The 12,481-nt window shown below is 48.6% G+C and overlaps 1 protein-coding gene across 1 annotated transcript; it reads left to right on the forward strand.

Annotated features, from left to right (window-relative positions):
• The first annotated feature begins 253 nt into the window (after positions 1 to 253).
• LOC104529425 (hedgehog acyltransferase like) lies at positions 254 to 7,485 on the forward strand. The gene is made up of 6 exons (XM_010173730.1): positions 254 to 450; positions 2,292 to 2,436; positions 2,986 to 3,021; positions 3,745 to 3,946; positions 5,800 to 5,941; positions 7,189 to 7,485. The coding sequence occupies exons 1-6, from the start codon at positions 315 to 317 to the stop codon at positions 7,308 to 7,310; spliced, it is 783 nt and encodes a 260-aa protein (XP_010172032.1). The 5' UTR covers positions 254 to 314; the 3' UTR covers positions 7,311 to 7,485.
• The last annotated feature ends 4,996 nt before the right edge of the window (positions 7,486 to 12,481 follow it).

The raw sequence follows: 12,481 nt of genomic DNA on the forward strand, positions 1-12,481 counted from the left end.
CAGCCTTTGCAGGAGGCACATTGCTGCCATGCTCAGCACTGAGGAGAAGGTGTTGGAGGGATATTGTGGGTGGGACACGTCCTGCTCCTTGAGGATGTGTTCACCTGAGTTAGTCCCTTGAGTCTTCCTGAATCCATGGAGATTTAGGGCATGTAGCCCATGGTGTGATTTCTAAAGGACAGCACTGAATTTGGACCTTGAATGGTCCTGCAGATGGAGGAATGTGCTGGCCATCCTACCTCTCAGCTCAGCCCTTACCTGGTTTACCATCCCAACAGGTAAGCACCCGAGAGCTGAGACGCAAAGACGATGAGATGAAGAACATCCGGGTCCATGCCCTCCTCCATGTGGGGGCCATCATTGCTGTGGACATCTTCTTCCACTTCTTCTACATCCTCACCCTCCCTTCTGATTTGAAGTTCGTGAACCGCCTCTCGGACTGGTCCTTGGGTGAGTGGCCATGCTTGGACATGCTCACACCTGTACTCAGCTTCAAGGCAGTGGTGAGTGATTCAGATCTCCATCCATCTCCATTGAGATGCCTCATCAATGACTGTGTAGGACAGGTTTGAGTAAAGCCCCCTTCTTCTCATTGACAGTGCAGAGAGCTGAGGTCTGTCAGATGGCATTGGGTGCTGGAATAAATTGTTTTGCTTGGGGTTTAAAAGGCTGAGCACCAAATCATTCCCATTGCCTTTGTCTGGACTGGAAGGGAGCTCAGAACCTCCAAAAAATCAGCCCCATGCTGTTGCAAGAGGCACATCTGGTATCTCAGATGCCTTCACAGGTGGCCACCCATTATGGGTGTTTGTGAGCCACTGAAATGGCCACAGGGTATAGGTTGTACAAAGAGCAGCTTAGGGGAGTTGTAGCTGCTGTCTTCAACTACCTAAAGAAGGGTTGGAGAGAAGGTGGCTTCTTCTTAGAGGCTGGGAGGGAAGAAACAGGACACAATGAACAAAGTGCAGCAGGACAGATTCTCATTGCATGTAAGGATGCATGTAAGGATGGTCAAACTGGAAGGGACGGGACCAGAGGAGTTATAGATTCTCCAAACCCAGAGATATTCAATGCTTAAATGGACAAGGTCCAGAGCAACCTGATCTCCATTCAACAGTGACTGAGCTTTGAGCAGGGCTGGAGTAGGGACCTCCAGAAGCCAGACTCCTGGGATGAGTAGTGGTGTCAGCGCTGGCATTCATCTGGCAGCTGGATGGAGGATTTCAGCTGGTCAAATACATATCTGATGGTGGCATTTGGGATGCTATAGGGTGTCTGACATACACACAGGACTGGCACAGGACAAACAGGGACTGGAGAAGCCTCATGTCTCTCCAGAGTGGCAGCTGGAAGCCAGGAGAAAATCCTAATGCAGCTAGAATGACACTAGCATTGATTTAGGGTGTCCTAAGGGACCTGGGTGGACTGACCAAGCATATGTGTTGCTCCAGAGGAAGCTGAGCTCCTCTGCAGGCTCTGCTAACTGTTCTTGACCTGCCTTGTCCATGGTGGGAGCTCAGGCACGGTTCACGTTGAGGCACTGTGTGGCACTTCACCTCTGAGCTGAGACCTATCAAGGTGGGGTCATTTTAGCTTCTGTTTGGATAGGAGTTTGAAATCTTTAGTGTTTGTTCCTGTAGGGATCATCTTCCAGTGTCAAACTTAACTCCAAGACAGAGGTTCTGGCCCTGGCTCTGCCGTAGCATCAACATTACATCTATGGCCACAAGGAGCTGGGGTAGGGGACATTTTGATGGAGGTGTCAATAAAACTTCAGAGGTCAGAGTCGAGAACTGTGATGAGTTTGTCATAGGTTAACAAGCCTTAGAGAGGAGGAAAGATCTTGTACTGGAATAAATGAGATCTATATGAGCTTCTTGGACTATCAAGACCAATAAACAGTTTGCTCCCAAATATCCCCAGAAGATATTGTCCTTTGGTTCAAGCTTCTTAAAAAGCTACTTAGTTTTAAAAGCATCGCTGGCCCAAGACAGCATTGGACTGTCCTCTTGGAGTTATGTTTGTTGCAATAGACTGTGTGCTCCCACGGGACATGATCATGGAATCATAGAATGGTTTGGGTTGGAAGGGACCTTAAAGATCATCCAGTTCCAACCCCCCTGCCATCAGCAGGGACACCTTCCACTAGACCACGTTGCTCAAAGCCTCATCCAGCCTGGCCTTAAACATTTCCAGGGAGGGGGCATCCACAACTTTGATGTTACCCGAAGTCCTGAAAATGGTACACCCCATGCTCTTCTTCGTGTGTTTGACTTTCATTTTTACTCCAGCTGGCTTGGCCTACTCCAATTTGGTGTACGACTGGGTGAAAGCTGCTGTCATGTTTGGAGTCATCAACACTATTGCTAGACTGGACCACTTGGACCCACCCCAGCCCCCAAAATGCATCACCATGCTCTACGTCTTCGCAGAAACGTGAGTAACCCACATGCATTGATGAAGAGAGACAGCATGTTTGACCTGAATGAAATGTGTGTGGTGGGGAGGAGGTCTGCACTGTGATTCTGAGCAGCTGACCTGTCAGTTGGAGACCACATTGAACAGTCTATACTGAACCTATAGTCTAGACCTGGCCATAGTCTGGGGAATTATTCTTGGGCAGGAATCATGGAATGGTTTGGGTTGGAAAGGACCTTCAAGCTCATCCAGTTCCAACCCCCCTGCCATCAGCAGGGACACCTTCCACTAGACCACGTTGCTCAAAGCCTCATCCAACCTGGCCAAGAACACTTCCAGAGATGGGGCAACCACAACTTCTCTGGGCAACCTGTTCCAGTGCTTAGGTTAAAACCACATCAGTAGTAGTGGGACCTGTTCAAGGAAGGAGCATGGAGAACTGCTGTGAATAAGGTTCAAGAAATGCCTGACCCAGGGACCATGTGTCTTCTCTGGCTGACTGCTGTGTGGAAGGGTGTCACTGCACTGTGTCCTTCAACATGTTTTTAATCATCTGCATTTTTTTAGGCATTTTGACAGAGGGATTAATGACTGGCTGTGCAAGTAAGTGTCTAATCAACCATCTCGAGTTTGGTTCAGGGTCTTCTCTTTCATCACATAGCAATGAAGCATTAAATGCTGTTCATCCCAAAGATGAGGTGTCCTCTCTTCTGGGTGAATGCCACTGTGGCATGAAGTCATAGTTGATCTGTTTATCCCTAAGACCATTGAATTAATCACCACAAAGTGCAACAGAACCTTCTAAAGTTGGGAATAAGAGTCCTGCCCTAGAAAACCCTTTAAGTCTGGTGGGTTTAGCATTCCCTCAAGGAAGGAATAGTCATGTTCATATTCCACCAGGAGGAAAGGGGAATTGAGCCCAGGTCTCCCATATCCTAGGTTACAAGGGTGGCCTGAGCTCCATCTACGTCTCCCCCAGGCTTTCAGCTTTATTCAGCCATAAGTACTTACCAACAAACCTCTACTGAAGGTGGTGGCTCCTCTGTGCTGAAATCCTGTGCACCAGCAAGCATGAGATGGCCTGCAGCTCTACAGATCCCCCCATTTTATCAACCCTTTACTTGCCATAGGGGGAAAGGGTGGCATTTTGTCCTTCTGGAGCTATAGGTTTGTGAGGAAAGCAAGCCACGTGTAGCTGGACTGTACCAAAAATCAGTTTATTGCTAGAACATGTCAGCCAAAACATCCTTCCTGGTGGGTGGGTGTGGGACTCCAGAGGGCTTTACTTGACTATGGGCAGCACTGACCACTTTCCTTGGCTGTTAGGTACGTGTATGACCACATTGGAGAGAACCATGACAACATCATGAAGGAGCTCATGGCCACAATCGCCACCTTTGCCGTCACCACCCTGTGGCTGGGGCCCTGTGAGATCGTTTACATCTGGTCCATCTTCAACTGCTTTGGTCTTAACTTTGAGCTCTGGGTGCAGAAGTTCTTCCAGCAGGGGCCCTTTGCCAAACTGGAGGTAAGGAGAAGGTCTGTAAGTGGACAGGGGAAGGTCAATGGGTCTGGGGGCAAACTGCTGCTGGAAAATGTCCATGATTGTAGGGAACTCAAACTTCTTTATACAAATCAGATCCATTTTCAGCTGAGACTGACATGCAGCTCCGTGTCCAAGCGTCCTGCATGGAGATCTTAAGGTCTCTCCTATGGGCTTTAGCATCCCTGTGACCAGCTACTCAGCTGTGCAAGGGAATCACAGTCCTGGTGCTCTGTATCCTTTCATGTCACGTGCTGTGTCATCCACACAGAGCCGATTCCCACCTTCCCTTCATGGGGAATTTAGGTTGGGTGTGAAGCTTTCAGAGGGAAAACAGAGTTCCAAGAGAAATCAGGAATGCAGCACCAAAGAGGCATCAAAGTACCACAAAGAGACCTAAAATCTGAGGTCTGTCCATGGGGAAATTCTTCTACATTTCCATATGGAAATCATTAGTTCTCGTTCTGAAAAACATCTTGGTGTTCTGAGTGGTTTTGATCTGATTTCGGAGAAAAGCAAATGTTTAGGTACGAGAATGAATTATTTTCCAGCCACCCCAAAGCTTAGTGCCCCCATCTCTGTTTGGGACCAAAGTGTTTTGGGGACATGTTGGAAGAAAAACTTAAGAAACTCCATCCTGGAAATAATTCTGTTGCTTATTTTACCCAACCTAAAGTCTGGAGGTCCTAAACCTTGGTAAAGACTTTTTTTTTTTTAATAAAAATTTTGGAGAGCAATCCTCCTCATTGAACTTCTAATCAGATTACAGCACTCGCAGGCAGTGAAATCTCCTTCCCTGCGGCACCACAATTCTCAGGACTAAGCGGCCTGGGGATTCATCGTGCTCTTTGAAGATCACTATAAACCACTTCCCCGCTCCACTCGCAGCAGCTGCTCCTGAGGATTATGTGCCAGTGACAATTTCACTCTGCTGCTGTCACCAGTTTTCAGCTCTTTTTTTATTATTATTATTATTATTATTTCTTTTATTCCTAAGAAACAAATTCTACTTGGAGCTGGGAGTGACTTGCACACAGGACTAATAATAATCCTGGTGTACAACATCATTCATCTTCCTTGAGGAACGGCTTACCCAAGCCAACAGGACCACAAGATTGGGGAAGGGTTTAGAGGGAAAGCCATATGAGGAGAGGCTGAAGTCACTTGATTTGTTCAGCCTGGAGAAGAGGAGACTGAGAGGAGATCTCATGGGGGTCTAGAACTTCCTCCCAAGGGGAAGAGGAGGGGCAGGTGCTGATCTCTCTGGCCATCAACACCAGTACCAGAGGAAATGACAGGAAGATGTGGCAGGGGAGGGTGAGGTTGGCCATGAGGAAAAGGTTCTTGAGGCAGAGGGGGGTGGAGCACTGGCACAGGCTCCCCAGGGAGGTGCTGATGGCACCAAGCCTGACAAGATTCCAGCAGCATTTGGCCAAGGCCCTCAGGGACATGGGCTGAATCTTGAGATTGTCCTGTGCAGGGACAGGAGTTGGACTTGATGATCCTTGTGGGTCCCTTCCAACTCACAACATTCTGTGATTCTATGAAGAAAGCAGTACTCGGCCATGACAATTATCATGAAACCGTGTGTAGCATCTTTCCCCTACCCATTGGATGTTGGAACTCCAGCTCAGGGCCCCAGATGCATCTGAGTCCAGCAGCAGAGCAGAAGTTTTACCTTGTCTTTACATTTCTTCATCCCAGAGACACTAAAGGCTGCCCTAATTTTTGCCTACCCTTCTGCAATCCCAGCTGGAGTTTGGCTGGAGTTGGACCAGTCCATCCCCTTTCCTTACACCTTCTTTTTCCCTCACCCTTTGCTCCTCTTCTCTCCACAGTCCAAAATGTCAGCGGCCATGTCTCGGCGGATTAGGGCAGCTTTTGGTGCAGTAAATTTCTGGGCCATCGTCCTCTACAACATCCTTGCCCTCAACAGCCTGGAGTTTGCATTGCTGGTCACCAGGAGACTCCTTCTGATTGGTAAGATGCTATCAGCCTTCCCCATCTCTGGTCTTGATGAGGTGACACTGGTAGGGAAGCTGAAGACTGAGACTTCTAAGTCCTCTTGGTGGCCTGGCTGTTGGCTTGTTACATGGCTGCTGCCAATGTGCTTAATTATTGTTCCAAGGGTGCAGGAAGCTGTTTCTTAGCTCCCGCCCTTCTCCTGTGAGCTGTCTGGGGTATGAGCTGCCTTCCAGGTGTGCTTGCACAGCTCCTAGCACAGCCTGATACAGTGATTTAGACTCCTTGTAGTAACGCAAAGGTCACATTTGTCCCACCAAGGTGGGCTGAGAAATGGTCCCCTTGCTGGAGAAAGGGATGTACTTGTCCTACCTCATCTCCTTTTGCTTTAGCAGTTACTCCTGCATCAACCTGAAGGTGGCAGGTACAAATCCTCATGGTGTAGTCCTCTCTGTATGTTTCTAATCAGTGGATGGTGGCACTATTTTGGAGTCTTCTTGAGCAGCCCAGGGTATAAATAGTCATCGGGAGCCTGTCCCATCCCCCTCTCTGGGGTGGCACTGGCGTAGGAAATGGATAATGTGACAGTCTGGGCTCAGTGTGCCAGAAGTTCCTGCTCACTGAGCTGGCTAGCTTTTTGTGGTGTCATTATCCATTTCAGAGGTCTTGTTTTAGCAGGTCCAAAGCCTGTCTCCCCTCTCTGCTGTGGATACCAGACTCATGGTTACAAATGTCATCAGACCCTTCTTAAGTGGAGGGAGAGCTCCCAACTCCCAGTCGCTTACCTAGAGGACAAAAACGTGTCTCCCTGGGCACACACTGTGTCCTCACTAGGTACAGGACAAAGCTGGGGTTGATCCTCAGCATCAGCAGGACCCAAAGCTTTCAGAAGGTCACAGTGCTGAACAGTGATGGACACAGGCAGGTTGAATGGGCAGAAAGTCAACCACTGAGTCTGCACTTGGGGGGCAGAAGGAGGATTGAGGGTAAGGGTGTGCTCAAAGCCACTCTGACATGTTCCCACATTAACCATGGTCCATGATGCCTTGGTGGGCTCAGGGAAAGCTTCATCTAAAATCTGATCCTGGGGATTTCTCACCTTTCAGTGAAGCTGTAGGGCTGGATCCACAATGGAAAATGTTGTTGGCCATCATGAACTTGTGGGACCTCCCAAACCCACTCAAGAAGCAGCAGTGCTTGAGAATAACTGGCCTCATTAGGCAAGCAGCTACACCAAGATGATCATGTCTCCCTCCATCTTCTAGGTTTCCCTGTCAGCACTTTGTCCATCTGGTTCATCACATACTGTGGAGTGCAGCTGATCAAAGAGCGTGAGCGCATCCTGGCTATCGAGGAGGAGAAGTGTGACAAAGCAAAGGTGGAGTAGAGGGAGGCATCAACCAGCTTGTCCCAAAGCTTCATCTCCCCTCCAGCCACCACTGCTGGGCCAGCCACTGGCAAGGGCTCTCCAAGCACTCCTGGCACTCGGACTGCTGTAGCTCATCCATGTAGAAGTCACCTGGAAGGCACAGGTCACCCTCTTGCTTCAGGAAAGATTTTCTATAAGACACAGTGGGTGTTTCACAGGCTCCTCATGTGTGGCAGATGGCTGAGGTAGGCTCTCAGGACATTTCTTTAATGCCAGAAAGAGCCATCCCCTTCATTTTTCTGACCCCCTGGCATTGTGCAGGCCTAGAGATTTCACCCCCTGCTTCTCATACCACATGTCCCACCAGCATTCAGCTCTCCCACAGGACCTGTAGTAGCCCATGTCTCACAGAGAAGACTCTCCAAGTCCCACAGCTGAAGTTTTTAGGGTAGGCCAGACACACAGCTATGAGAAAGGGATTAGCTGGTGCTGAGCCTGCTCTGAGCAGACCATTCCCAGGTTGCTTCCAGCCCAAGCACCCCATGTTTCTTTGCTACAAGAAATAGTCATCATCTGCTGTCAAGAGTTTGGCATCTATGGTTGTGCAGCAAAGACTGTGAAATGGTTCTGCATGATCTATAGCTACCAAGAGGCTAATAAATCAATAGTACAGTCTTTACAGCAAAGGGAAGGAGGACTAAGAACAGCAAATTGAAGGGTAATTATCTCCCCACCACTGTCAGCGGTGCAGAGCGATAGCTGTTCTGATCTTCAACTCTCTGCAAAAGAGGTCCCTTCAGTGCTAAATGTCTTGGGGAAAAAAAAAATGATTTAGTGACAACATCAGGCATAGTTAATGAGAGCTCAGGAAACACTTCACAGCCAAAGCACATCATGTGCAAGTTGCCAGAGGAGCAGGCATGCTGAAGAAACTACTCCGTCCTCAGACCCCAACTCCCATCCAAAGGGCTGTCCACTGCTGGGTCTGAAAACTGATATGGCCACCATGACCATCCTGCTGTGATACATGTCCTCAGACTCAAACTAAATCCAGCTCATGTGTTTTGCACACCAGGGACAAAAGTTTACGCTCACACTCCTCCCCATGGCTGAGGAACAGAAGATGCTGCAGCCAACCCTTTACTCAACTGACTTTGGTGCACGTAGCCTAAACCCATGACTGCACGGCTGAATGAGCACAAACGTACATACAACCAAAGTAAAAAGTCCTTGGATGAAGGACAGTGATTTGGAGCTGGGTGGTGGAGAAGAAGCCTCCTTGGAGGCTTGGAAGACTTCTTGGAGAAGGAGATTTTGGGACACTGCATAGGGAGTGCGTTGAATAAATGTTTATATGTGAAACCTGGTGCCTTGGGGAAGTGGGCTTATAACTGAAGAATAGCTCTGGATTTCTTGCACTTTAGAGTAACTTTCAGAGGCCTTATGTCTAGTTGTGTCAAAGTTTGGTGAGGGCAGAATCTGGACCACTTTGCAACATGGGTTGAGATGCTTGGTGCTGGTGTGTTCTTGGCTTTCCTGTGGATGAAACGGGATCAGTTCTTAGCCAGCTTTCAGCTCTGCCAAAGTAATTTGTGAAGAAGTCCCTGATAAATGTCATTTATTTCTGTAGTAAATAAATGTTGAACGTCTATGGTGGCTGCTGCTCATCACTGTGAAGCAGGTGACACCCTGAGCAATGCCCTATTATCAGAGTTGAGAGACACAAGGATCTGTTTGCAGGTCCTCACCTCCCACCTCTAACTGTGACACAAGACATTGTTGAGTTTGATAGAAACCCACCTTAGAGGCACGACCATATTGGAGGTTTGGCTGCACCTTGATTCATATTCACCTTTGTTTTGATTCCACCATCGTCCTGGTGAAATATCACAAGTCATCAAACTGTCATCCATGTAGTTTTTGAGTTAGAAGCCATGTTGGTTTTATTTCTGGGGGCCCAACCCAAAGCATTGGAAGTAAGGGCAGGTATTGTGCCTTGGTGGTATCTCTAGTCACATCTCCAATACCCCTTCCACTGCCAGGCATGTCCCTTTTTAACACAGGTCTGCTACTGAAGCTTTGGTAGATGTTTCTTGGCCTGTCCATTATCTCAGATTTACTCTTTACTACCAAAATAGCTATGAGATTATGTGCTTCCTCCTAGCATGAAACTCAGCTCTTCTGTCCCATACGGGTGTCCTTGCACAGCCGAAGCCACCCTGAGCTGCCAAGACCAAAGACTCTGCTTCTGTGGGTGGCTCAGCTCAGGTCCTTGTTGCCCAGGAGGACAAACAGTGTCATCCACCTCCCGGTGTTGACGTGGGTGACTCACATGGCAAAGCCCAGTGACTCTGCACTGTCCACCTGACTTGGATACTCCAGGAGAGAAAATAACCCATTCACTAAGGATCTAAATTTACCCAGCAGCTGCATCTGCTGGAGCTGCCAGAAGGAGCTAATCTTAGACACTGAGTGAGCGATTTTTTAGAGGGACAGTTCACAGGAGAACTTGGGCTTTGCCCCGCTTTGCCTGAAGTAATCCCCTTGGCTATCGCTGCTGTTAGAAGCCTAGGAGGTTTGGTGGACCAGAAGCACTCAAGTGGTGCTATCACAACCACATCCCACTGCTCAGCCTTGTGCAGGAGACCACCAGCCTCAACATATGCCTCTATGGAACAAGATATCAACTTTGGTTTGATATATGGATCAACTGTTCATCTCTCTCCTGGAGAAGAGCATCTTGTCTGATGTGGTTATCACCTGCTCATTAGTAAAACTCACCTGAAAAGCCAAAACCAATTCTTTATTGCAACTACAAATCCCAATTAATAGTCCTATGCTGGACACTTTCTTCTTCAGCCTGACAAGGTCATAACTTACCTTAGTGGTGACACATTTGACCCAGAAAGTGGAAGCCAGATGGGACAAATCTGCTGTGATCAAAGCCTCCACATGAGATAATGGCTGCAGAGGGCTCAGAATTGATGATTGGCTCAAATTCCACTGCTATCACCAAAAAAAAGTCTCCTGTAGGAATCAGATGTGGCCTTGGCTCACCAGTGCAGCAAGACTCAGCTCAAGCCTCCAAAACATCCCGTTGACTTCCCTATGAATAAATAAATTATGAAATGGCAACAACCAACCAGTGTGAACAAATGAAAACCAGAAATGAGGAAAGAGGAAACACACAAGTGAGAAAAAAATCCTGTGCTTGAGATCCAGACTGGGTATTTATAACCTAAAATGGAAGAAGAAAAATAATCTGAACACCAAATACTTAGTGGGTGAGAGGATCTGAAGTTTGTGGATCTGAGCTGCATCAAGCACTGCTGGTGTTTCACACCAAGCCCCAGGAGGGTTTAGGAGAGGTGCATGGTGGCTCTGAGATCACTCCTGGGTCTTCCCATTAGTACTTTGTGAGTCTCCCCATGGTGCAGAGCTTCTCAGGAGGGTTTGGGTCCACTAGGTCAACCCTCTGTCCCACCAGGCTGTGGTAGAAACTTGTTTAGGGATGAACCACCCTTATCTGAGCTGAATGCACTGGTGTTCAGGAGCCAGGGAGGTTGACAGAACATTTGAGGTCAAGGTTAACGCAGAGAGCACAGCCTGCATGTCCAGCCTGGGCCATAAATGCCATCCACATCTATTTTGATGACAGGGCTTGGGATGGATGCTGCTGTATCGACCTGATAGCAAAAAATGGTGGAAACACAAGGCAGGAGATCACATGTGTGTGAGTATTGTCACAAGCCATGATGAGGAGAGCATCCCAGCACTGCTGGACTGGGAACAGCTAAGGATGTCTAGTCTGAATTCATGATTTAAACTCTCTCTAGAGTGACTATGGACAGATGGACATCACAGGAATCCTCTCATCTCAGGCAAGTGTCTAACTCACGTGCAGTGAACCAGCTCCCAGAGATACTTGTCTCTCCTCATGGCTGTAGGGAGCCTAAATGACCCAGTGCACTGAGGAGATGGTGCTCTGGAAAAACCAGGGCTGCTTCCCCAAGCCTTGGAGCTGGCTCAGCTGCTGTGCAAAGCCACCAAAGCAGATGGACACCCCAGAACAGGTTTGGGACCAGCACGGTGCTTTTTCCCTGGGTTGAGAAGCCACAGACCCACTGATCATCCAGGAGCATCTCTGGGATGGGATGAGCTGTAGCTGCACTTTATCAGCATCACCTCATGACGTGGGGAATATGGAAGCAAACCTCAGATGGCAGCACATGCCAAAGTAGAGCAGCGAAAGGAGAACAAGCCAGGGCTCCAGCAACATTAAAGGCAGAGTGGGGGACAATCCCAGCTGGTAGCTCAACAACACAGAATTGAACTTGGGAAAGTACACAGCTAATCATAGAAATCATAGAACCATGGGATGTTGTGAGTTGGAAGGGACCCACAAGGATCATGGAGTCCAACTCCTGTCCCTGCACAGGACCAGCCCAAGATTCAGACCATGTGTCCGAGGGCCTTGGCCAAATGCTTCTGGAATCTTGTCAGGCTTGGTGCCATGAGCACCTCCCTGGGGAGCCTGTTCCAGTGCTCCACCACCCTCTGCCTCAAGAACCTTTTCCTCATGGCCAACCTCACCCTCCCCTGCCACATCTTCCTGCCATTCCCTCTGCTCCTGGCATTCGTTGGTGGCCAGAGAGAAGAGATCAGCGCCTGCCCCTCCTCTGCCCCTTGGAAGGAAGTTCTAGACCCCCATGAGATCTCCTCTCAGTCTCCTCTTCTCCAGGCTGAACAAACCAAGCGACTTCAGCCTCTCCTCGTACAGCTTCTCCTCTAAACCCTTCACCAATCTTGTGGCCCTAAAAGCAGAAGGAGGGGAGAGGGGAGGATGAGGTTGTCCAACCCCAGATGTCTGGGATCAGAGAAACCTTTCCAATGTTCGACCCAGTTCAATGATCAGCGCTTGTCAGCTGATCCTGCCACAGATGAGCAGCACAGCAGAAGAGCTTATGATGTGAGCTCCAAAAACAACTTGTGATTATTTCCCTGCTATATTGGTGCCTCCCAGACGCTGCTGGAACCTCACCAGTACAAAAGGGCTTCATACCAGTATAGCCCCCTCCTTCTTCCCACTTATGTAGATAACCATCATGGCACAAAACACCTTTATAAATATATCCATGCCAAGGTAAGGGGTCACGTGACTTTAAATACACTGAGAAGAGTGGCTAATA

This window comes from Antrostomus carolinensis, unplaced genomic scaffold (assembly GCF_000700745.2).
Source record: "Antrostomus carolinensis isolate BGI_N321 unplaced genomic scaffold, ASM70074v2 scaffold34408, whole genome shotgun sequence".
In the NCBI taxonomy this organism is placed as follows: Eukaryota; Metazoa; Chordata; class Aves; order Caprimulgiformes; family Caprimulgidae; genus Antrostomus; species Antrostomus carolinensis.